A 27,531-nucleotide genomic window follows, 5' to 3' on the forward strand; every position below is an offset into this window, starting at 1 on the left:
GGGAATTAATGGCGCACGTCTTCAGCTCAAAAGATGTGGAAGGCCCTATGTGCAAGCGATACACCCGGCCGGCTATCCCGGGCTTATCCGCTTGTATTGCATGCCACTACCTGGGATGAAACTGGTTCCACCTGGAGGTTGTAGAACCTTGCAAAGGTGTTGGGTGTTGCCCAGCCCACTGCTCTGCAAATGTCTGTTAGAGAGGCACCCCTGGCCAGGGCCCAGGAGGCCGCTACACCCCTGGTAGAATGGGCTCGTAGCCCTACCGGGGGCGGCATGTCCTGGGTGTGATATGCCATAGCTATGGCGTCAATGAGCCAGTGGGTGATCCTCTGCTTGGAGACAGTGCTTCCTTTCCGCTGTGCACCAAAGCAGACAAAATGCTGCTCAGAGATTCTAAAGCTCTGCGTGCGATCCAAATAGATGCGTAAAGCGCGCACTGGACACAGCAATGATAGGGCTATGTCTGCCTCCTCCTGATCCCTAAAAGGGGTCGGGGGAACCTTGGGCACATAGCCAGGTCGGGGTTTCAGGATCACGTGAGAGTAGCCTGGACCGAACTCCAGGCACGTTTCGCTGACAGAGAACGCTTGCAGGTCTCCTACCCTCTTGATGGAAGTGAGCACAGTCAGGAGGGCAGTCTTCAAGGAGAGTGCCTTAAGCTCAGCTGACTGCAAAGACTCAAAGGGGGCTCTCTGTAGACCCTGAAGAACTACAGAGAGGTCCCATGAGGGGATGAGGCGCGGTCTGGAGGGATTCAGCCTCCTGGCACCTCTCAGGAACCTGATGATCAGGTCGTGCTTCCCTAAGGACTTACCGTTGACTGCGTTGTGGTGTGCTGCTATGGTGGCAATGTTCACCTTCAAGGTGGAAGGGGACAGCCGCCCCTCCAACCTCTCCTGCAGGAAGGAAATCACTGATCCGACTGCGCATCTCTGGGGGTCTTCCCGTCGGGAATAATACCACTTAGTGAACAGACGCCACTTAAAGGCATACAGGTGCCTCGTAGAGGGGGCCATAGCCTGAGTGATCATGTCTACCACCACGGGTTGTAGACCGCTTAGGTCTTCCACGTCCCGTCCAGGGGCCAGACATGGAGATTCCAGAGGTCTGGTTGCAGGTGCCAGATGGTGCCCCGTCCCTGAGAAAGAAGGTCCTTCCTCAGGGGAATTCGCCGGGGGGGGGGGCTGTCGCGAGGAGCGTGAGGTCCGAGAACCACGTCTGGGTGGGCCAGTAGGGTGCTACCAGGACCACCTGCTCCTCGTCCTCCCTGACCTTGCACAGGGTCTGTGCAAGTAGGCTCACTGGGGGAAACGCATATTTGCGCAGGCCAGGGGGCCAGCTGTGTGCCAGCACATCTATGCTGAGGGGGGCCTCAACAAGCTGGCGGCTGTGTGCCCATTGCAAACAGCGCCGTTTTGGAGGCGTCTGTCGTGACCACGACGCGCCTGGAGACCAGTTCTAGGGGAACACCTGCCCGTAGAAACGAGAGGTCAGTCCAAGGGCTGAAAAGACGGTGACAGACCGGCGTGATGACCACGCGATGTGTCCCGCGGCCCCATGCCCATCTCGGACTTGAGTCTGAAGCCAGTGCTGAAGCGGTCTCATATGCATCAACCCGAGCAGGGTGGCTACCGCTGAGGATGCCATATGCCCCAGGAGCCTCTGAAAAAGTTTAAGTGGAACCGCTGTTTTCTGTTTGAATGCCTTCAAACAGGCCAGCACCGGCTGGGCGTGCTCGTTCGTGAGGCGCACTGTCAAAGAGACTGAGTCCAACTCCAAACTGAGGAAAGAGATGCTCTGAACCGGAAGGAGCTTGCTCTTTTCCCAGTTGACCCGAAGCCCTAGTCGGCTGAGGTGTGAGAGCACCAAGTCCCTGTGTGCGCACAACATGTCCCGAGGGTGAGCTAGGATTAGCCAGTCGTCGAGATAGTTGAGAATGCGAATGCCCACTTCCCTTAACGGGGCAAGGGCTGCCTCTGCGACCTTTGTGAAGACACGAGGTGACAGGTACAGGCCGAAAGGGAGGACCTTGTACTGATACGCCTGACCCTCGAATGCAAACTGCAGGAAGGGTCTGTGTTGAGGCAGGATCGAGACGTGGAAGTACGCGTCCTTCAGGTCTACCGCCACGAACCAATCTTGATGCCGGACACTTGCCAGAATGTGTTTTTGCATCAGCATCTTGAACGGGAGTCTGTGTAAAGCCGGTTCAGTACTCACAGGTTAGAGATTGGCTGCATCCCACCGCCTTTTTTTGGTACGATGAAGTAGGGGCTGTAAAACCCCTTCTTCATCTCGGCCGGAGGGACAGGCTCTATCGCACCCTTCCGTAGGAGGGTGGCAATCTCTGTGCGCGAGGTAGCAGCATTTTCGTCCTTCACCAAGGTAGATGCCTGGCGAACTGAATCGCGTAGCCGAGTCGGACGGTTCGGACGGTTCGGACCAGCCATCATGACGGATTGGAAAGCGCAAGCCACGCATAAAAGCTCTGCGCGAGGGGGACCAAAGGGACAATCTCATCTGACGTACCGGCAGGTGGGACCTCACGGCGGGACGGAGCTTGAGGTGCCTCACCATGTCGTGGCCATGCTGAGTTCAGGGACATCTAAGTACTTACCTGGCTCCTTGTGACCACCCCTGGAACAGCCTGGGACGGGGGAGGAAGAGGACTGTCCTCGTGACCCGTGGAGACTGTCATATCGGGGGCGGATTTGTGCTATAGCTGGGCGCTCAGGGGTGGAAAACCACCGCTGGAGCACCAAACCTGCCAAATAGAGTTGTGGACGGCGGTCGTGATGACAGTCGTGCACACCGGATACATGACGGATACATGACCCAGGGAACAAGGAAACCGCTCTTGCTGAACTCAGCTACTTGGGCATGCAGCGCAATTAAATGCAAAGGTAACAAAAATATTCTCCTCCCGGCCCTCGACCGGGGGATGGAGTGGTCTGCTTACCAGCTCCAGAGCAGTGAGTTTCGTCGTCCCTGGGTCGCCTGTCTCAGGGGCGCTTTGAAGCCTTTCATGAGTTCTTGGCGACCACGAGACGGGTGGTGTCTGCTTCCTGCAGTGGGCTCTACGCCAGGGCCGGTGCAGTCACCGTAGGGGGACACCCTTGGCGACGAGCAGACGGGGTGCGGAATCTCGAGCCGCCCGGGACAGGAGGGTTCAGGAAAGAGCGGAAGGTTCCACTCTAGCCAACGCTCGCAGCTGCCCGGGAAAGCATTTCGTCATCTCCGCGTCAGCCTGTGACTGGGCAATCGTCCCTGAAGGGAGGAGCCCAGCTGAGGCTTCCGCGTCCGACTGGATGAGCCCGCTCTCCGATGCTGCGCTCAAGAGCTCATCACTTTCGCAGGCTCCGAATAAGAGGTCGGACTCGTTGTGAGACGAGCCGGCGGACTCATCCGGAAGCTCAATCGAGGCAGACGAGCGTGCTGGGGAATGGGAGGTCCGTGGGGGGAGGCGGTCCCATTGGGGTCCCCAAATCGCCCCCAGTGCTAGCTGCGCTGGCCTCATACCCATGGGTAAAAGGACCGAGGCGGGGAGCCTCTGGGGTGGCTTGCTTTCTTATGAAGGCAAGCTGCAACCGCGTCGTTGCCATGGACATGTCCTCGCAATGAGTACATGACCCATCCATGAACGCTGTCTCCGCATGAGCAATGCCCAGACACGAAAGACAGTAATCGTGACCATCAGAAGGCGATAGATAATGAGCGCAACCAGGAATAACACACAAAGTAAAGGCATCTTTAAAAAGACGCGTCTTTAAAAAGACGTTCCGTGTGTTTCGCTCTTTTAGAGAAATATACTCTTTTATAGAAATATACTCTTATTTCTGCCAAAGCGCCAAGGGGCATTCTCTGCAGTGCACCAGTGCAGAGGAGGGAGAAGCCACTGAAATGCGCCATCAGATCCAGCAGAGGTGAATGAACAGTCGTGGGAATTCAGCTCAGTGAGCATGACCGTTCGGCTCTGAAGAGAAAAGCTGAATGAGTGGTTGCATACCAGCTCCTTATATACCCGTATGTCCGGGGGAGTGGCATGCAAATACCACTCGCCAATTTTCATTGGCCTTTTATCAAAGACCAGAGGTGTCTCGGGCTCCCAAGAGTGACCCCTAGTGTCACTACATCGACACAATGTCAAGTGAGTGACAGATAGGGAACAACAGTGTCAAGTTAAAAAGAACTTCAGTATTTATAAACGCATCTCAAGACACCTGTGTTCTGTTTCATTCATTCTGCTGCATTCTAAAGAAGAAGGCTACATGTTGGAGAGCAGACTTCATGTGACTGTTACACTGTTAAACAGGATTCCAGGTTGTTTTTCAAAGTTTCAGCGCTTGATAAATGATAAGATGGTGTCTTTCCCCTTTTGCTCTGGTATGCATACTTACATACACTATTTAACTACAGCAGTGTAACTCCACGCACATGACAATACTGGAGTTCGCTGCCTTGCGGAAAAGTGAACCTCATCGGGCAGAGTCTACATACAGGCAGTGACCATTTGTTTATTGTCAGCAGACCCCCTTCTAAAAATAACCTCGCAGTTAACCTAATATTAATAACAGTAGCCAAACCGAGCACATCCCTATTTAAAACATACTGAAATAATTTTACAGTGGAGCGGTAATTGGGTGCAAATTTGCCATGGAGCGAAGACGGAGTGGGGTATCTTCTATCAGGGAGCGTGGAGCGAGCGAGGAGCGGGAAACGGACAGCCCGGAGCTGGAGCGGAGCGATTATACAACACTTTGAGCACAGAGGGGAAATTGTTGCCACTCCACTCACATACTCTGCACATGCGCAAGACTTCACTGAACTTCACTGTACTTAAGTGACACAGATGAGAAGCAAGCACATCAGCTCAGTTAAAATAAAGTTACTCCACTAAAATAAAGGAGAATCTAAATATCATGTTTGCACTTAAATGAAATGCATGTATAATTGGCATAAACAGTGATTTTTTAGCTCTTTCTTTTTGTTCTTATATTTTTTGAGCTTTGTTGTCATGCGGTAACATACAGTATTAACGTACTGTAATGATGGATGTATGCAGTAATTAAATCAGAGACACTCCCCTCAAAATCCAAACAGATGTGATCAAAAGAGACACATTTTACGATCAGATGTTAATGGTGATGTCTGTAAATGGCGATGGTGCCTGTCCACTTGTGATCAGATTGCCCTAAACGCATTTTAATACCAGTCAATAAACAGGGAAAGGGCACACACACCACGGGAGTGAGAGAGTGAGAGTATGACATCGATAATGATGCATTAGGTTTAAATAATTTTCTTGTTTCTTTTTTATCTGTAAAAATGACTGAAAGCATTTGGAATTATCCATCAATGTTTCCAAAATAAATCTGTAAATGACGGAGAATTTTCAGTTAACGCAACCGCCCTGCTTGGGACTGTGTGTGTTTTTGAGGTGCCAACAGCGTTGTTGGGATGTCTAATTCCTGTAGCTCCAAAATAATTAGTCACATGACATTTATGGCTCAGATGATTGGCTCAAAAACCTGGATGCAAAACTACTGTAAGTGCCCATAAGCAAAGATGGCAGATTATAAATTGTGTACTTCCGGAGGGTCCTGCGCCAACCAGGCAACTGTCTTGGAGAAGAATGCGAAAGCTGACAGATGGCTAACGAATTCTCCAGGTATTATAGACGTTGGTGCAAACCGCAAGGTGAGACAGTGGGCTGTGTGAGATGGGTCAGTTGGGCCATATACAGTCTAATAGAAATCAAGCTGTATTTCTTAGGTAATTTTTTTTAATTAGATTTGATAAATAGACATGGTTCCCAAAGACAGCAAACGCATATAAAAATAAATAAATGAAGGAATCTCACTTCTTGATACTTGCACCAGCTCTGTTACACTGAAGACCCCCGAAGTTACAAAGCTCTCTTGAAACTCTGGAGCATCTGTTAAACAAAAGAAAACATGGAACAAACGATGGAACAATGATTCAATTTGGTTTTCATTTGCAAGTCTATTTGGAAAAAAGCATTTACTAATTGAGTCCATTTAAATATACATTTATTACATGAGGGGAATTTGTTCAGCGGAGATGTCGGTCCACAGGGGGAATAATGAATTAATAACAGGAAGTTTTTGATGTGGCATTGACAAATACATAAGTACCACAAGAACCACAAGCTATCCCATCATGCTCATAATCATCCCACAAAATGGACAAGACTGAATGTTTAGACACCCTGCTCAAAATATTATCTACTGTCTTGGTCTTAGCTAGTCTCCCAATCTTGCCAAGCTGGTGTTCATCTGGTTTAATTGGTAAGCCAGCTATAGTTTCCCAGCTGACAAGTGCCCAAAACCCCACTAAAACCAGCAAAGAGACCAGCATGACCAGGCTGGGAGACCAGCAAAGACTAGCAAGCCATCTAAGGATGTTTTTGTCCACAGGCCAAGACCACCAACCAGATCACACAACATTTGGCTCCTATCTAATGTCTTTCAGAGACAGACTTTTATCTATGTGTGATGCAGAGAAACTGGTAAGTTTTCAGAACAGCTCTGTTGAAACAGCCCTGTGGGTAGGTGTGTGATATAAACTGGGCAGAGAGAGAGATGTGTGTGGGTGTACGTTTGTGCATGTAGGTTGCGTTGGGTAAACAGGATGTTAGTATAGTGCAGGAGAATGCTTACAGGACCGCACTGCACTGTACTGTACAAATGCTGCAGCAAATACTGTGTATGCATGTATACTGCAAGTATTCCTGTATACGTGGTTATAAGTATAATCCTGTGTGTGTGTGTACACATGTGCTCTCTTACCCATGGTGGCTGCTCGACTGTCCTCCTGATCTGAACCAATGCCTGTGCGAGGACTGCTGCTCTGTTCAGCCTCTGAGAAAGAAAGATACAAATTTGAGTGGGAGAAAAAGAGAGAGATAAGTACCGACGCAGATTTTCTAAATAGATATAGAAAGGCAAAGGGGCCTGCAGCGTTCAGTTCTAGTTTTGTACAATAATGCTAAACACAGTAGTGGATTAACTGCTATTCAAATTAGGTATATTATTACACTTTTTATTCTCTTTTACCAGGGTTTTTTAACCAAAGGTACTCAAGGAGGTCCGTATGACCCATATGAGAATGAATAAATTAATTAATTAATTTCTAACTTTTCAGTGATCTTATTCAATGAATATTTTAGTTAATGTTATTTATTAAAGGTTTTTATTAAGTGTTACCCAGAAAATATAGACTAGCTTTTTTTATTTTGAAGCCCCTAAGTTCTGTTAAGGTTGAAAACCTGGATCTATAACAATATAATTTTGTTATTTAATAATGTGATACAGCAAGACTAATGCTGAAACTACTATTTTTTTAATTTTTTTTAATAATCTGTTTATGTTCTGAATTTCTATATTCTATAACCATTTGATTCTATTTTAATTCAATCATTGTTAATTGAATGAGAGAGAGTTTAGTTATGATCTTATTTTTATCCATGTTTTTATATGGTTCTGTAAAAGTAACCATTGCATACAACATATCTACCTCATGTAATCATTGAACTAAAACACTTGAATTTCTTTATGATTTTATTGTCATATTAGGTGACTATGTGCTGTATTAGGCCTTGTGTGTGCTCTTTGTCTTTCTCTGTGCTCTGTCCTCATTTTCCGCAGATGGTGAGGGCCTGCATTCCACCAATGTTGGGGAGAAGGCCTCCAGTCCTGGGAAGGAGATAATACCTACCAGTTGCAATGTCTAAATCATTCAGTGTTTGGATTGTTTATGGTGCCCTCTAACATGTGACTTTGCTATAGTCAAAAACCTCAAAGGATTTTAATTGCTCTCCTTGGTACCTTCTTGATGTAGAGAAAGAGGAGTAGTCAAAAATGATAGCTAACCCATGACATCTGCACATAAGTTCTGTAAAACCAGTGATGGGAACTTGATTAATGTTATGGCTAACTAATTGTTGTTTTTATGAAGGTGGAAACAGACCATATTTGTAAAGTGCTAAAATGTTTGAAGTGACCTATCAGAATCTTAGAAAGTGTTGTACTGTGACACCTCTAATTCTATTTGCATATGACTAATTGCTAGTGAACTTTTTTTTTCTCCTTCTGTCTTTCTGAACTACTAGATCCCATTGACTTGTGATGCTTATTGGAACTGCAGAGAACAATCAGTAAACTCTCTCTCAATTGACTGGAAACCTGAGTTTTTATTCCTAAATATCCATATTGGGGACCCAGCTGTTTCCTCCAACAGTTCAATGCTCAAATCACTTCACAATAAATATAATGAATTCAAAATATTACATGCAAATACAAAACATACTTTAATTGTGCACTGATTCTATAATTTATGTACTTTGATATTTCAAGTTATTGCAATCATATGCAAACTGCTGCAGCATTTATTCAAGACTCAAAAGTTTCACAAGAGAAAGTTTTCTCAAGCGTATGTTCAATAAATAGAAACCTCTGATATGTTGGCATGAGGTTGAATGTGTCAGCGATAGCTTTGGTAATCTGACATACGAGCATGTTGCTGCATAAACAGCAGGGAGGGAGGGAACACTCTGTATGTTTTTTATAAAACACACATAGGTTAGTGATACAGGCATACGCACTCTTATACCCCACAAGGGCTTTGCCAAATGGCTCATAATCCTCGTAAATGAGAAACACACCGTATCAAAGTGCACCAAAACCATTCAAATATTCTCTTTCGTTTCAACTCATTTGGCAAGGCCAGGCGTAATCTCGTTGAACCCTCTTCACTGGCAGAGCACACTTTAGATTGTATTGCCAAAGTGTAAATTCATTGAAGTGACACAATAATGACTAAACAACCTAATCCAAGCATAAAACCTTCCCATTTGTGCATGTTCCAGCTCTTTGCCACATAGATGCAAGGGTAAATGGAGATAAACACATAAAACAAATTTGAGTCAAGAAGCAGTGGAGGATTTTCTCAATAGGGAATGAAAGAATGGCCTGGTTACCACAAGGAGTCTGGAAGGCGTTCAAAGAAAAGGCCGTAAAAAGCTCAAGCTGGATAAATCAACAAGAATGCTCCCTATCAGATGGGCCGCAAGCCACTGCCAGTTCAAAGCTGAGGAGAGTCTGACCGGCTGCAGACGTCTAAATGCAACACATCATTACGACTCTCACACTCTTTATGGCCTGCAGGACTCACAAGCCGACCACAAACTGCTGCTCAGGACACACACACACACAGATGCATGCAAACACACACAGGTGGCGGCAACATTACAGTGATGCTGGACCAGAGCACTGCACTTATATCGGTTTTTCTGATAGTTAGCACGCTGATATCACGACTTTGATTTCCCCGCTTGGATAATGAGTCCAGTGTAATTTTTGTCTGCCACAAAATACGAAATGTTTGCTTAAAATACATGTGGAAAGTACTGTCTAATTATGTTTTTATAAGTAAAAAATACACATGCTTCGGAAAATATTAATTATTGGAAATAAAAAAAAAAATGTCATTGTTTGCTCCCTTTCATGTCTTCCCAAACCTTTCTTTGTTCAAGGAACAGACTGAAACTTGCCTTAAATATCTTACTTGACAGCCGTCATCATCATTAACTTTCTTATGTAAAAGAGCAGCTTAGTATAAAGAACTCTTTTTGTGTTCCACAGAAGAAAAAAAGTCATAGTTGTTTGAAAGAGTAAATGAAGACAAAATTATAATTTTTGGGTGAACTATTCCTTTAAAAACCCTACAAATGTTTTCAGACATTTCAAAGGAGGTGGTTGGATCTGGGCCAAATGCTTGTTGATGTTTTGATTATGAAAAACTGCAGAGGCCTACAACAGTAGGAGACAGATGGATTCTGAGAGTTCTGGATGCCGTTCCTGAGGAGAGGAGCGATGTTTTAAAGTGCATCAAATAAAAAATAAAAAATAACCCAACACAAAAGCATAAACACGTTTATCATCGCAGCGATTCTGTGCAGGCCAGGATGATTAGCACTGCCAGCTACACAGAGGGACTTGCTCCAATTCCCTCTCTCTTTCGGCTTTTCTCCTCTTTGACTGTTTTCGGTGTCCTGTACACTCCTGCCAAAAGCTGCAGCGGTTTCTAGGCAAGCAGCCCTCAGACCAAATCCCTGGCAAGGAGAATCAGGGGGGAAGGAAAAATAAAAGTGTCAGTTTGAGGGAGATGTTGGCACCAAACACCTCAGTGTCAAAAAGGGCACGTGAAGCTGAGGACACCAAAACATAAATAAGACAGGAATTGCTTATGAACTCAGTGAGTGGTCAGCATTTCACTGTTTCATACTGTATATAAACCTATGAACAAAAAAGCAGATATGCAGGTGGAAAATATAACGCAATAATATGTGCTTGAACAATGTCCGTTTTCTCTCGGCATATGGAGTAAATGTACGCCATATTGTAAAGTGATTTCTCAAGAATCAACACAAAATAACCTAATCCGACCCTAAAACATGTCACATAATAAAAAATGCAATCTTTTCGTACAAAAGCCCAAGAAAAAAGAAATGCAGATATAAATTCTATTTAAAAAAAATTATATATATATATATATATATAATTTCTCTATTTGTACAGCATTTCAAAAAGTGTTTTTTTGTTTTTTATAATGACAAAACAGCTAAAACCTTCCTTTTTGTGTGTGTTTCAGCTATTTGTCCCATTGATGTAAAGGAAAAACTCACATACGCAACCTAAATAAGAGAGGAATTGCTTCTGAACCCAATCGAGAGGTCCGCATTTTGTCTTTTCATACATAAACCCGAGAACAAACAGTAGAAATGCAGATAGAAAATATGATGCAATAATATGTGCTTCAACAATGTCCATTTTTCTCAGTGTTTGGAGTGAATGTATGCCATTTATTATGATTTCTCAAAAAGCTACAGAATCAACATCATTCATCCATACATAAAACCTTCCCATTTGTGTGTGTTCAATCTCTTTGTCAAATGAATATAAGTGGAAAATTCAGTAACGTATGCAACATAAAGAGAGGAATTGCTTCTGAACCCAATCAAGATGTCCACATTTTATCTTTCCATACATAAACATGAGAACAAAAAGTAGAAATGCAGATAAGATACAATATTATCTGCTTGAACATCAATCATTTTCTTTTGCTGTACGAAGTAAATTACTGCGCCATTTTGTTCAGCAATTTCTCAAAAACCAAAAGAATAATGACAAAACAACCTAACCTTCCCATTTGTGCATATTCCAGCTATTTGCCACACAAATCTAATGAAAAAATGTAGTAACATACGCACCATAAACAAGAAAGGTATTGCCTCCAAACTACTAGTAAAAATACTTGTATTTGCCTAGCAGACACTTTTATACAAAGCAACTTGCAATGCATTAAAGTATACATTTTATCAGTTCATATGTGCCCTGAGAATGAACCATGACCTTGCTTTTGCTAGCACCATGTTTTAGCAGAAACGGGAAAGTAGAAAGTCTACTTTCTGAAGAAGAAATGCAGATGGAAAATATGATGTAATAATTGTGCATGAACAACGTCCATTTTCTCTCAGTTTATAGAGTAAACATCTGCCATTTTGTGAAACGATTTCTCAAATTTTAAATTCCATTCTAAAACGATTGGGTAGTTTTCCTTCAAAAGACACAATGGAAAGTCAGACTACAACCAGACATGTGATCTGGGCATGCATTAGTCCAGTCAATCAGTAACCCAAGAAATATTCTCCGACCTATCAAGATATTTGCTTCCCTCTCCTTCAACAAAACCATATTTTTTTCTTGTGTCTGACTTGTGATTTTTGTAGTATCTTTAGCATCTTTATAATTTAATGGCCTTCAGCATAGGAACTTTTCATCCTTGTATGTGTTTTCCATACTAAAACTGTCACTGCAGTAAAAGTGGGGTTACTTCTAGTGAGCGTTGTTGCTTTTCTTTTTGTACAAGCTACATTTCTAGCCAGGAATCATTAATCGACAGCAATTTAAGTTTTTTTGTTTTTGTTTTTGTTTTTGTTTTGGCAGACATTTCATGAGCAGAGAGGAGTTTGCCATTGGCAGCCATTTTAGATTGCTCTTTTGGCTCTCTCTCTCTATCTCCATCTCTCACACTCACTCTATCCCTCCCTCTTTCTCTCAAGCAAGAACACAAAGTATTAGTAACCTTACTTAAGGGTGCCAGCTTGCCCTGTGCCAACTCACTCTGTTCAGGGCAATAGAGAGGAAGAGAGAGACAGAGAGGCAAATGGCCGCTACTAAATAGTTGGCAGAGACAGAGAAGATTTTGAGTAGGCAGAGAGTTAAAGTCAGAGAGAAAGAGAGAAAATGAGAGAAAGTTTTAGCTGTGGAAATGACCTTACGAGAAAGACATTCCTATGCACTGCCTCAGCTATTAAAGTGACTAACAACTAAATAACAACATGAGGTATTATGCAGTTAGTCATGGCAGGAAGAGTGAGTTAACTTTCGTTCTTTTTGACACGTAAGAAAATAAACCTTGACTGCAGCTGAGCTCAAACATCTGTATAACCTTCCTCCACAAATCCTGCACATCGGCACACAGAAATTTAAGTCCACACACTCCAAATCCACCAAATTCCTCATCAGCTAAATGATTAGACTTTCAAATCCACAAGAAAGTAAACAACAAAAACAGACTTTTGACACAAAATCTCTATTGCAAAACCTAGTGAGCTGCCTTGCTGTCTACTTCCTACACAGGCAGAGCCTTCTAACTGAAATTAAACCTCACAAGTGACGGATTGGAGACGCTACACAGGCAGCTACTCTGCACGTCAAACAAATAGCATTCCTCAAGTGAAGCGCACAAGAGAATTACAATTGATTCCAATAGAGTTTGCAAGCTGGTACACATCAATACACAAAAATACAGGGTAAAATAATCCATTTTAAATTAGATTATTTTTAATCTGTACTTTTCAGTCAACAGAAGGTATCTTAGAAGGCAGCATAAATATGCAGCATATATAGCTGGTAGCTGTGTTTTGGAGCATGGTAGCTGCTTTTTTAGCTTATCTAATCTGGTCATTAGCTGGTCCAAGATGGTCTACCAGCTTTTATGAGTTGTTCCTTTACATTGCAACTGTGGAATTTCATTTGAAACGTAGAAAAGTTCAGGGCCACAATCATGCGTTACCTGCAGAGCATCCTGAAAAACTTTTATTAGTGGTGTTTGCTAAGGCAAGCAACATTATTATTGCAAAAGTCTGTTCTAAAACTCTATTAGCCAAAGCTTTATTTTATTATAATATATTACTAAAAGTTGATTTACTTTTTTCTATTTTGTTGATGATACTATTCTTTAATTTGTACTGGATGTTGTACTGACTCTAATTTTTCTGTATTTTCATTGACTGTTAAGTGTCCTTGAGCTTTGGAAAGGTGCTATATAAATAAAAAGTATTATTATTATTATTATTATTATATTACACTTCGGCATGTAGCCCCTCCCAAACCATTGGTGTTACAGACACGAATGATTCCTCAAATCGTGCTGCTTTAATGAATAGAGGTGTGATATTACTTTTTACTAAGTGATCAGAATAACTACTTTCGACACAATCATTTTCAAGAAATTTAAAAATCTAGTTGAGAATATTTTCAATAGAATGTATGTAAAGTGTTTACACTGTTTAAGTTGTAGATAACCATAATTTAGCAAAGCTGCAAATTCTCTTCTCTTAAACTCATTGAAATCAATTGAAATCAATGAAAGACCCAATGTCAACAATCTTGAACTGATTGGAACTGAGTGCTCAGTCCAAATGGAGTTTAGATCCAATGGCATCACAGATCTAATGCAGCTGGAATTGGAGGGATTTTGAGCAAGGTTGGCAGTTTGAACAAAAAAGGGATGTGTATTTCACTGATTATAGTTAAGTACAAGACAATATTACACAACACAGTCAACGCAATGCAATAGTGGAAATGTGTCAACAGGTAGAGATTCTGCTATACCATTCATAATGCTGTAGATTTGTGTGGGCAAGACTGCTTTATATTACTGTATAAAAGCAACAAGAAACATTGATTAATGTGAAGATACAGAGAGGGACACAACTCAAACAAGTCAAGACATAAATGAGATGAAGCATATTTCATTTGTAAAGTATATAGTTCATTGGATTACCCATAAATGTGGATTTCCACATAGTTATTAAAATATAAACAATTATTAGTTGAATTTCCAGCAAAAACAACTATATTGTGATATACCATATATACCATTTATATTTTTCTTTCTATATCACTATATCCCAAATGAAGCTCTATACACTATGCATTCAGCATCTAGTGTATACAGTTTCAAAAATGTGTAGGACTGTCCCAAATGGAACACTAACGGTTTATTACTACATTGAAGCATTTGTTGTTGTTTTCAGCTGATGGAAGTGATGTTTCATCTGCATGTTTCATGTCGCTAGCTTTAGCGCGTTAGCCAAACTCAGTTTAACACTGAGTGCATGAAGTGTCCAACATTGTACACTGAGGGTTTTTTTTTTTTCGGTAGAATAATACATCATCTAGGAACTTGAAGTACACTTCTTTTTCTTGCATTTTTGTGTGAACATGAGTGTGAGTACTTGCACTATTTACACTACATAATGGTGTAGAATAGTGTAGAAATACACTCACTGAGCACTTTATTAGGAACACCTCTATACCTACAGTTGAAGTCAGAGGTTTATATACACTTAGATTGAAGACATTAAAACTCACTTTTTAAAAACTCCACAGATAAGTGTATTAGTAAACTATAGTTTTGGCAAGTCATTTATGACATATACTTTGTGCTTGACACAAGTAATTTTTCCAACAATTGTTTAAAGACAGATTGAGACACTTTTAATTGACTATATCACAATTCCAGTGGGTCAGAAGTTTAAGCAGCTTGTAAAATTCCAGAAAATGTTGTCAAGCCTTTAGACAATTAGCCAGTTAGTTTCTGATCGGAGGTGTACTGAATTGGAGGTGTACCTGTGGATGTATTTTAAGGCCTACCTCAAACTCAGTGCCTCTTTGCTTGACATCATGGGAAAATCAAAAGAAATCAGCCAAGACCTCAAAAAAAAAAAAAAAAAATTGTGGACCTCCACAAGTCTGGTTCATCCTTTGGAGCAATCTCCAAATGCTCGAAGGTACCACATTCATCTGTACAAACAACAGAACGCAAGTATAAACACCATGGGACCACTCAACCATCATACCGCTCAGGAAGGAGGCGCATTCTGTCTCCTAGAGATGAACGAAGTTTGGTACGTAAAGTGCAAATCAATCCCAGAACAACAGCAAAGGACCTTGTGAAGATGCTGGAGGAAACAGGTAGACAAGTATCTATATTCACAGTAAAACGAGTCCTATATCGACATAACCTGAAAGGCTGCTCAGCAGGGAAGAATCCACTGCTCCAAAACCACCATAAAAAAGCCCGACTACAGTTTGCAAGTGCACATGGGAACAAAGATCTGCCTATTTGGAGAAAAGTAAAATGTTTGGTCATAATGACCATCGTTATGTTTGGAGGAAAAAGGGTGAGGCTTGCAAGCCGAAGATCACCATCCCAACTGTGAAGCATGGGGGTTACAGCATCATGTTGTGGGGGTGCTTTGCAGCAGGAGGGACTGGTGTACATCACAGAATAGATGGCATCATGAGTAAGGAAAATTATGTGGATATATTGAAGCAACATCTCAAGACATCAGCCAGGTAGTTAAAGCTCGGTCGCAAATGGGTCTTCCAAATGGACAATGACCCCAAGCATACCTCCCAAGTTGTGGCAAAATGGCTTAAGGACAACAAAGTCAAGGTATTGGAGTGGCTATCTCAAAGCCCTGACCTCAATCCTATATAACATTTGTGGGCAGAACTGAAAAACCATGTGCGAGCAAGGAGGCCTACAACCCTGTCTCAGTTACACCAGTTCTGTCTGGAGGAATGGGCCAAAATTCCAGCAACTTATTGTGAGAAGCTTGTGGAAGGCTGCTCAAAACATTTGACCCAAGTTAAACAATTTAAAGGCAATGCTACCAAATACTAACAAAGTGTATGTAAACTTCTGATCCACTGAGAATGTGACAAAAGAAATAAAAGCTGAAATAAATCATTCTTTCTACTATTATTCTGACATTTCACATTCTCTTGAGTTTAAATGTATTTGGCTACAAATGTATGTACATTTCTGACTTCAACTGTACATTTTCATGTGATTATCTTATCAGCCAATCGTGTGGCAGCAGTGCAATGCATAAAATCATGCAGATTCGCATCAGGAGCTTCAGTTAATGTTCACATCAACCATCAGAATTGGGAAAAAATGTGATCTCAGTGATTTCAACTGTGGCATGATTATTGGTGCCAGACGGGCTGGTTTGAGTATTTCTGAAACTACTGATCTTCAAAAACAAAAAAACATCAACAACAGAGAGGTCAACGGAAAATAGCCAGACTGGTTCTAGCTGACAGAAAGGCTACGGTAACTAAGATAACCACTCTGTACAATTGTAGTGAGCAGAATAGCATCTCAGAATGCACAACAAGTTGAACCTTGAGGCAGACGGGCTACAACAGCAGAAGACCATGTCGGGTTCCATTCTTTCTGCCAAGAACAGAAAGCTAAGGCTGCAGTTGGCACAAGCTCACCAAAACTGGACAGTTGAAGACTGGAAAATGTAGCCTGGTCTGATGAATCTAGATTTCTGCTGAGGCACACAAATGGTAGAGTCAGAATTTGGCACCAACAGCATGAATCCATGGACCCAACCTGCCTTGTGTCAACAGTCCAGGCTGGTAGCGGTGGTGTAATGGTGTGGGGAAGGTTTTCTTGGCACACTTTGGGCAAGTTAATACCAATCAATCATCATTTGACTGCCACAGCCTAATTGATTATTGTTGCTGACCATTACCCATCTTCTAATAGCTACTTCAATCATGATAATTAACCATGTCACAAAGCAAAAGTCATCTCAAACTGGTTTCATGAACATGACAAGGAGTTCAGTGTTCTACAGTGGCCTTCCCAGTCACCGGATCTGAATCCAATAGAACACCTTTGGGATGTGGTAGAACGGGAGATTTGCAGCATGAATGTGCATCTGAAAAATCTGCAGAAATTGCGTGATGCAGTCATATCAACATGGACCAGAATCTCAAAGGAATGTTGTGGAATCCATGCCACGAAGAACTGAGGCTTTTTTGAGAGCAAAGGGAGGCCCTACCCAGTATTAGTATAGCATTCCTAATAAAGAGCTTAGTGAGTGACTACAATTCAGTCATCTCCTCCGTCTCTCTCTCTTAAGCATCTCCTGATCATTTTCACAGCTCCGATTTCATTGCTGATCTGTTTTCTGCTGAAGGCCAAAAACGGTGAATGCAAATCACTATAAAACTCTTTCTTTCCTGTTCTGTCTGCTTCTCTTTCTTTCTCTCTGGTAAGTGTAAGAGCTGTCGGGATAAAAGTTATTGATCCTGACCATCGCCATCAGAGTCGCCCAATAAGTCTTTAACATTTAGAGAAGAACCGAAGGAGAATGTCAGATTGAGTAAATGAGAAAGAAACAGAGAGAGAAACAGAAAGAGAGGCATTGGGAGGTGGATCTTTATGCATTCAGAAGTCTGGCAGACTGCACTGGCCCCCAAGCCTTCATGGATATGAATCCACTGGGAAACTTTTAATGGGTAATCTTAATATCTTACAAACATCAGTGTTCAGCTAAACTCATTGCACACTCTCTCAATGGGACGGAGCCAGGTTAAAACAGAGGCACCGAACAAGAGTATCAACAAGCGCTACTGATGGGAGCTTTTTGTTTGACAAACATTTGATGAACCAGGAATCAAGAATCTCACACCCGACAGGAAAGTATAGGTGTGTACAAAACAAAAAAAAATTTTAAAATCGATTATTCAGTAGGTTGACTGAAGGACTAGTCGACTAATTGGCCCTAAGGAAGTACACGTATCCAAGAGGGTTTTATCGTGCAAACTAACAGCTAAAGCACCACAAGCTGTCAGCATGCAAATTAAAGCATCACAGCTAAAATTATATATATATTAAAAAATGTTCTACAGTAAATAAACTAGTTAACCTTACTAACTGACAAGACAGTTGTTGGACAACTAGCCAACCATTGTGACCCATTCCTAGAGGATAGATGAGAGAAACATGAAGCACTCTGAGAAAGAGTGTACAAGAGCTAGAAAGAGAAAGAGATAAAAAGAGGAAGAGAGAAGGGGAATGTCTGCTCTTAAATCTTTCTGTAAATTTGCTGAGGTAAGCAGAAGGTCGATGCCACAGAGCTGTCATTTAACGAAGGAAGCCTTTGCTTTTATGTGGTCCAGCACACTGGTGTCCTATATAGAGTCAGAAAAAGAAGTAGAGACGATGGAAGGTTGGGAACAGTCACATTTACAAAGAAAACCAAATGGATATTCTCTCAATAATATACTAAACAAAACAAATGTGAAAAAAACTAAAAAAGAAATAAAGAAATGTTAACAGAACTGGGGGTCTCGATTCTCAGCTAGTTGACCTAACATCCTACAACAGACTAGTCATTTGGTGAGATTGACAATTTTATTTATAACATTTTTTTTTTTTTCATAGTTTTGGCGACAGTGATTTTTTTTGTGCTGACAGTTTGCATGATACAACTGACACTGTCTTTAAATTTTGTCCTTTTAAAGCACTGCATTACAGCTGTACACATGCAGACAGACGTTTTTGGCCATTGCGTCCTGACCTGTGCTGTTTTTGAGTGCCTCATGCAATGAGCTTTGCATTTTTAAGACAATGTGTCAAGTTAAAAATAGCTCATTATCAATCGTCAATCGATAAAAAAATTTTTTCTCAAATTAATTACATGGATTGGCAATTAATCGAATTAATTGCAATTAATCACATATATAAATATTTGCTGCAAAAGCCCCTCAAATAACAATGATTCAATATATAATAATAAAATTATTATAAATTGTTTTATTTAAATAATTATAAATAAAAAATAAATATTATTAAAAAAAAATTAAAAAATCAGATAATTAAAATGCCAAAAATTTTTGTGGCAGTCAAGTTAAGAATTAAAAAAAATCGCATCATAAACAGCATTTTTCAGGATGCTGTGTCGAGTTAAACATAGTTTGAAACTTAGAAAAACACATATTGAGATCCCTGCATTCGGATTTACACTCCATTAAGCTGTGTTGAACGCAAGAACGGGTCCTCATCTTGTGTAGCCTGCTGTCTTTAAGTGTGGTTTGACACACTTAAATCGACACCCCTACTCTTAATAGATCTATCTGTTTTTGACAGGCTTCCTTAAAAAAAAAAAACACGATTACCGTAGTCCACCATAGTTGTTCAGGCAACCTGCCAACTAGTTGATTTTAAAAAATATGTAGTTTTGCACATCATCAAAAGAACACACAAGAAAACAACAAAGTTAGGTAAAAATAACTAAAAATTAACATGTTTTGCATATGATTGAAAAACAAAGGCACAAAAACAATATTCAGTGAGGACAGTTCCTCACAAATATCCAACAGAGGAAGGGAGGGCAACGTCTCACAACTGCAAAAGCCAAATGACAGTCTTTAACTTCTCGTCCCAACTACTGGGGGGCCTGCAAGGAAGGAGTGGGTGAGGGATGCTGAGAGGGACTCACTGAAGTGAAAATTGTAGGCGTGTGTAATTGGTCCAGCTGACCTTTTCTGCAAGATTGCAGCTTCCTGTGGCAGAGGGGCATTATGGGGCTGCCGAGTCTGACAGTAATAACACACTGCAGCTATTTGCTCAATCTGAACGCCTGGACAAATCACTGCCAGCTGGAGGAAGTCAGGGAGGGCTATACAAGAGTCACACTGCAGGTGCAGACACATACACATACTGTATGCACACACTGCACATATTATGTCCTAACAATGACACCTAAGAAGCATATCTACCCTGAAATTTAAAATCTACCCTGAACTTGTCTCTCTAAATAAACAAAAACACATGCAAAATTAAAGGCATATTTTATTAACAAGCACAAATTAAGTTTGCACAAATTAAACTGCTCGCAGTACTATGATAATCTCTCACTCTTTTTGTTTTATAAAAAGCATTTATGCATGCAAACACCTTTAAAACTGACAGCACACAAATCAAATTAGAACATGAAATTAGGAACATCTATTGATAGTTCCTTTCATCAGTTAAAATGTATTAGCTTAATAAATATGGATTGCAATGTAAAAATCAAAGTGATGCTTTTTAACTATGCATATTTTCATTTTTAAAATATGAACTTCAGTTTATTTAGTAGAAGTAACAAATAAATTAAGTAAGCTGGGAATATTCCTGTATTAATAGATATAGCATGAGCACACCACTGTCTGTCAGAGCTAAAATGCAAATTTGCCTTGCGGCAAGTGATGTTGTCTAATGCGTTTTTATTTGAGAATACACAACAACATGAAACAACATCTTCAATAACCCTTCTGGACTGCTCAAGGTGAGATGTTTGTGAATACAAGTGACTAAATATGCAGTAAGCCACTCTAAGCCACTTGCAATGATTTTATTTCAGGTAAGGGATGTTCTTAGCCTAAACCACATTTGGACAACATTATCATCAACTGACACCTCACATTTATGGGAAAAACAGGGTGTTATAGCAGCTCAGGAGGCCCTGTACTCTGACTAAGAGTGCTATTAAACAATAGTTATTGAGGTTGCAGTTAAAGAGGTTACTGTGGGGCTTCACTTGCATTGTAAGTAAAGAATTATAAAGCTCATATTTTTTTCCTGCTGTCCCACAAGCCACAATATAAAAACCAGATGTGAATGGCGTATTACTTTCAAGTTATTTTTGGATGAGTTTCATAGACATATTAAAATATATATTTATATAAAATGGTTTAAACCACCCACCATTGCCTTTGGATCAGCTATAAAGCGCTCTCCCTGCAATTTGAGCATAGCATGTCATTTGTGAGGACCCATGCAGATTGCACACACACTGGCACGTGAAATTATGATGTTAAATGATTATACATTCATACTGTATTATACAAAGTATGTACAAAGTATTCAAATGTACACATATGCATAATATGCATATAAACGTGTGCATGCATAGACATTAAAACACACAAACCAATACCACAAAATCAGTATCATAACTATTCCAATACCATGCCCGATGTGAGTGGGAAAGCCTTTAGTGGCTACCATTTTGTGCCTCCGCCATCCACTACTTCCATGATTATGGGGACGGAATTGAGAAAAGACTTAGTTTGGGTTTCCATCAAAACATTTGCTGACATCTCTAATTGGCCGTCAGAGCTAACGAGAGAGCGGAGGCTACAGTAGTTTATGGCAGGCGGCAGATCTCCATTCCGAGAGTGGAAGCAGGGCAGGGCTGTCTGGGTGGGCGCTGGGAGGGTGTTTAGTTTGGAGAGGGCTCCAAGGCCAAAGTTGTGCCAGGACCCTCAACACAGAGGCCTCACCCTCTGGGCTGCTTCCATCACCCTCCCTGTCTCTTCTCTGCACAGAATTATTTTCAAATGGCGGTTTCTTAGGCCCAGCAATGCGGTCAGAATTCCATAATAAATAGGAATTTTCCTCCTCTGAGGTCTGAGATGCTGCAATCCCCTCTGATCTGAAACCCGCATCTCCGGTTCCCGCTCTGCTGTAGTGGACTTTACCGGAATGGGCCAGCCACAGAGTCAAATTCAGAGCGCTGAATGCAAACAATGCAACTTCAAAGACCACAGCCAACAGTACTTGCAGATAACGTACCTTTCACATATATAAATATCAAATCAACTTTCTCAACTTAGAGTTGATACACCTTCAACAATGTCCATTGCTGTCTAGAGCAGCTGTTGTTGGGTCAAGACCCAAAAATGGGTTGCAGTTCTGTTCTGATAAGGTCGTGGAAAGCATGGACAAATTAAGGCTAAATGCAAAGAATAAAATGTGACTAACCAGATAATAGTGGAATATCAGTACAGCAAATTAAATAGGTCTATGAACTTAGAAAATGCATCCCAAGTCTTTTGCTGTTGCTGTGCGTCCAATTAAACTTTACATTATTTTGACCCAAATTCATTTGTCACATGGTTATATGGCTAGTACTAATACAGTATTAAGCCCAGTATTTGTTCCATGTGTTAGGTTGTTGTTTATTTATGCATTTGCAAAATTGTCATTTTCCCCAAGTCAGCCTACGTCATTAATAATTTTGCATATTGTTAAGTTACTGCAGTTCATACAGTAGTCTATTAATATTAATACATTTCAATGTTTGCTTTTAAGGATGTTTTGTTTACAATTTTGGTCTGAGTTGGGTTCCCATATCCAATGTAAAATCTGGATCCTGAAGCAAAACCAGTGGTTCTCAAACTTATTAACTCCAAGGCCCCCCATTGCATCCCTCAGAAACTAGAAATGTCAATAGATTAAAATACTTAATCATGATTAATTTCATGATTCCAAACGTTTTGGGATCTGTCAGTTTATTTGTTGCAGGTATAAGTCTTGATTTTGATCTATTTTTAGCATTTCAAATTTGCAGCCTCCTTGGAAGTTTGCTGAGGCCCCCAAGTGGCCTTTTGCCCCCTGGTAGAGAACCACTGGTCTAAACAATCTTAAATAGCATGAGGTACCTCTTCCTTGTTATAATTATCTTGGTCACATTGGCCATTTATTTAAATACAGTACAGTATGTAGTAGGATGTGTACAAGAGGGCATAGTCACCAGTAGAGGGCAGCGTTGGAGGATTTAGTGTCATATTGATAGGCCGTGAAAAGTGCAGCTGGAGGTGAGCCACACTGCAAAATTTGTGGAAATTTCCAGTACTAATATTCTGAGTTTGACAGGCTGTTATTGATCTTTTCCATATATATGTATACTCTTTGGTGTTCATTGTAACATTAAATTACAATGTACATAACTAAAATAACTAAAGATGGCAAATTCAATTCAATTTCTTTATAATCATTGTTCAGGTACAACGAAATTAGTTATTTAACATACTGTTTACGCTTTTATGGCTGTTACAGAAAAAACAACAATAAAAAAAATTATAAAAAATAAAAAAAACTCTTAAGCCTCATAAACCTAGTTCGACTAGCATACACTGTTACAGCACACATTAATTTTCATGCTTGTGCCACATGTTGTGTCATGTTTATTCCTCATGTGAATTGGGGGAAACCATAAAATCAGGCCGGGTGTCTGAGGGTGCTAACCACCCCGGGTGGTTTGTATTGTGGTGGAGAAAGTGGTTGTGCTCCTTGTTTGAAACATAGATCCACACTGACCCTGTCTCTGTCTCTGTCTCTCTCGCTCTGCCTCTGGTCTGTTTGATCCTCCAGTCCTCACGTGGCAGCCTTTGCTGCTTCAGTGTGGCTTGGCTGCCTGCAACAAGCCCTTCGTCCAGCACTGATGAGGGCTTTCCTCATTCAGAAGGCTGTATATGTACACAGACGGCTGCGTAGGCCAAGCCCTGAAAACTCATTCTCTTTGTTTTGTCTTTTCAAAGCAATTATTTTTGGTAAAATTGAAAGGTCAATATTAAAGCGATTCAAAAATGTAATTCTTTGAAAGAAAAGTGAAAGGCCAATTAGTTTACGCCATTACGTCACAGCCAATAACAATTATTTGCTACTTGCTGTTGCTAGTCAGCTGCAGGTGGTATTAGGAACATTTTAATTCGAGAGAGCATTTTATTAGATACAATTGTTTTTGAGTCATCATATTTTTATTCAGTTTTCCCAAAAAAGAAAAACTTTATAAAGAAAGAACTTATAAATGTGAACTTTGTCATGTTAACATAAAGATGGCCTCAAAACTAACACACATGGACTAAAAGCCACAAAACTCAAATTTCAGTAGTAGTAGTAGTAGTAGTAGTAGTAAATCTTTATTGTCATTTCAAAGGGCAATTTTGATTTCATGGTGTCTAAGCTCCAGCAAGTTCTCAAAACTCAAATGGCTTAGTGGTTTGCGAAAACCCACAAACTTTTAATAAATCTGTCCAAGAGTGATACAGTCACATATCTGAAAGATGACAGTTATCTCTTTCCCCCCATTTTTCACTTCTCACTGTCTCTGGGCCTTGACTTGTGCGTCACATCTCTGCAGGTTTCAGGGCAGGTCGACTATCAGGCCAGACAGTGCACTGCTTCAGGACTCTGTTCTTTCTCTGATTACACTGACAGCACGTTGCAACCGATCGTCTATCTGATTTAGTAGAATTAGGCACCCTCTGATCCCCAATCTCATTTCATGTACAGAAACAATTTCATAGCAACTAAACCATATACACTTCCAAAAAAATCACTTGCTTTATCGCAATTTAAACAAATTCTGGCAAAATAAACAAAAAAATAAAAAACATATATATATATATATATATATATATATATATATATATATATATATATATATATATATATATATATATATATATATATATATATATATACACACACACACACACACACACGTATATTTACAGTATCCAATCCAGCATGTAAACGGCAATTCAAATCTATATAAAGGCTGGTATCATAAAGGGCTGTATCACATTCCAAATGTGCGATTAACAATGTGGGTTAGGGAGAACACTTTATACAAAACAATGTCAGCTGTAACTTCATAGTGGCTGTGAATATGTGCCATTGAGCATGGACTATCATGAGCCCCAGTGTGTTACGTGGCACTAGAGCCATTCGGTCCCCTCTCATGCAGTGTTTAAAATTCTGTCTGCAACATAAGGTGGTAATATATCACAATGAACTTAGCTCGAACTCAATGGATGTTTTGGTATTGTCAGCAATCATTAGTATATGCAGAGAGAATATGTTTGTGTATATTAAATATGATACTGTCCCATTAAACTGGAGACAGAAAAGTGTGTGAGAGAGACAGGAAGAGCACGCTGCACAGAGATTACAACAGTGACGTAGCATGGCTGTCCTTACATGCCCTTCAGTAGAGCTCCTCTCAGCCCCTCCTTTAGCTCACTTTCCCTTGCCCTCCCTCCCAACAATTTTACCTCACTCCATCTCTTGTTTTTTTATGATATGCTCTCTGCTACAATGCAGCAATGTGGCAAACATTAAAATTAACCTCAAGCCATCTGGACTACTCATTATAAAAGAGCAATATCTGTTTTCACCCCCTCTCCCTCACTCTCTCTCCCTCAATCTTATGCTCTATATTATTTTCCCTCAAAGCCACATTAACCCACTTCAGCAGTTTCCTGAACTTTATCCAAGTGAACACTGCAATTTATGAAAACAGAAAGAATTATATATCATGGAACACTTTAAATGCAAGAGCAAATAAAGCTAAATACCATCAAATGCAACTGTGTAAAATGTATGTGAAAACAACGCCATTGCACTCTAAAAGTGCAGAGTTCAGTTTTGAAATTAAAATTAAAATACGACGCCCTGCAAACGCATCAAAGATAAGCAACAAGTTGCATCTCAAAATGATTAATCTTTAGCACATTTGTTTACTGATAAAGCTAACTAATAATCTAGCTAATGATTAGCACACTGCTAAAACGTGATAAAGCTACAATCAGCATTTGCTGCTAAAAATCCTCTGCATAATTAACTACTGTTATACACTTTATATATTATAGCATACAATAAAAGGAATAGGAATCAAATTCAAACTCCCATGTCAAGCCAACACCAGGGTCATGGCTAACACCTTAACCACTCTCTGGCTATGATTTAGGCTAACCAAAGCCAAAAATATCACTATTAAACGAATAGTGAACATTCTGTGATCATTTGCTCACCCTCAAGTTGTTCCAAACCCATACGGCTTTCTCTCTTCCAAGGAACAAAACAAATATAATAACGATTTTATGAAAAATATCCTGGCTTTTCCATACAAGGAAAGTGAATGTGGTCAAATGGAAAAAACATAAAAGTGGTCCATATGATTCCAGATACCAGTCTCCTGAAGCCGTATTATATGCAGTAGTCTTCTATATAGTCTGCTATATTCAAAGTCTTCTGATGGCTTTGTGAGATGAACAGAGTGAAATTTAAGTCGTTATTCACAAATAATCCTCCACTCATACTGGAGCCACGTGACACCATGCGAAGGGCAGACGTGTGAGAGACAGCTCTGTGCACTTTGCTAATTTTGTTAATTATTTTCATGATATAATCCGGTGAAATTCGATACACCCAGTAACACATTTACTGTTTGAGGTAAACATGGCAAAGAAGTCAAAATCCTCAGGCTCTGGAGACATTAAAAGACACTTAAGGGTACAAGATGAAAGCCCAGATGGGCCTGTGTACCGGGGACTCGATTTGGATGGCGCGGCGGGAGAAGGAATCCAGCGTCAACTGTCCAACATGTCGGTAATGTTGACAAAGGTACTTGCGGACTTGGAGAATCTCGCTGTAATACGTAGATCGATTCCGCGATGGAAAAAAAATTCTTTGAGCTAGTCACAGGAGTGATAGATGTTGAAAAACGAATCGATTATTTGGAGGCATCAGAGAGGGAATTAGCCGCTAATCTGCCCGCGACCAAATTTGATTTGGAACGTGTTCTTGAAAAGCTTGAAGATCTTGAGAAGAGAAGCCACAGGAATAACATTCGAATTGTTGGAATTCCTGAGCATAAGGAGGGCAGAGATATGGTGAAATTCCTAGATGAGCTTTTCCCGAGTCTGCTCGACATAACAGGCCACAAGCTGGAAATCGAGCGAGCTCACAGAGTCCCGGCTCACAGATCTGCTGAGGGAGACAGGCCACATTTTTTAAATCATCCGATAAAGATCTCATGTTGCGCCAGGCGAGGAGCAAAGGAAAGCTTTCTTGGAAGAATTACAATATTTTCTTGTTCCCTGACTTTGTGAACTCGACAAGAGAGAAACGCGATCGGTTTAAGGAATGCAAGAAACTCTTACGTCAGCGGAAGATCACTTTTGCTCTGATGTTTCCGGCCAGACTGAGAATAAACAGAATAAAAGGACGGCAGCAAAGTATTTACATGTCCCAATCAGGCAATGTCTTTTATAGAAACAATGGGTGAGTAACCAATGGGTGTTTTTCTTGTGAGTGGATTGGCTCACTGTACATGCTCTGGCTTTCGGAGGAAGCTGGGTGCCATTTTTGTTTCTTTTTGCGTTGGATCCGCCGCGTGGTTGGAGTTTGTTTTGTTTTGTGGATTAACACTTTTCCATAAAGAAACTTTTGCATTGACGGAAGATCACTTTTACAATTAAGCAGATTGAGAATAACACTACGGATGACCGCAAAATATCTACATGCCCACACAAAGGATGTCTTTTATAATGCTGGCGGACTGTGTAAATCACGGGATATACTTTTATGTGGCCTCCGAGCGAATTGAATCTTGACCATCCGAGGAACCGGGATGCGTGTTCCGTTTCCTTTTGTGCTGGTTCCGCCTAGAGGTTGGAGCTTGTTTTGTTAAATAACACTATTTCGGGACAGTTATGGATGAATCTGTAAGTG

The 27,531-nt window shown here is 40.9% G+C and overlaps 1 protein-coding gene across 10 annotated transcripts in view; it reads right to left on the reverse strand.

Annotated features, from left to right (window-relative positions):
* nfic (nuclear factor I/C) overlaps positions 1-27,531 on the reverse strand; it is a 126,354-nt gene that overhangs the window by 32,599 nt on the left and 66,224 nt on the right. For all 10 annotated transcript variants that reach the window (XR_007894499.1, XM_051670117.1, XM_051670118.1 and 7 more), the window contains 2 exons: positions 6,813-6,884; positions 5,864-5,938 (listed from right to left, as the gene is read on the reverse strand). Coding sequence is in view for 9 of the 10 variants with exons in the window: in XM_051670117.1 (XP_051526077.1) it covers positions 5,864-5,938; positions 6,813-6,884 (147 nt within the window). In the remaining variant the exon portion in view is untranslated. The remainder of the gene's footprint in view (positions 1-5,863; positions 5,939-6,812; positions 6,885-27,531) is intronic.

This window comes from Myxocyprinus asiaticus, chromosome 33 (genome assembly GCF_019703515.2).
Source record: "Myxocyprinus asiaticus isolate MX2 ecotype Aquarium Trade chromosome 33, UBuf_Myxa_2, whole genome shotgun sequence".
Taxonomy (NCBI): Eukaryota; Metazoa; Chordata; class Actinopteri; order Cypriniformes; family Catostomidae; genus Myxocyprinus; species Myxocyprinus asiaticus.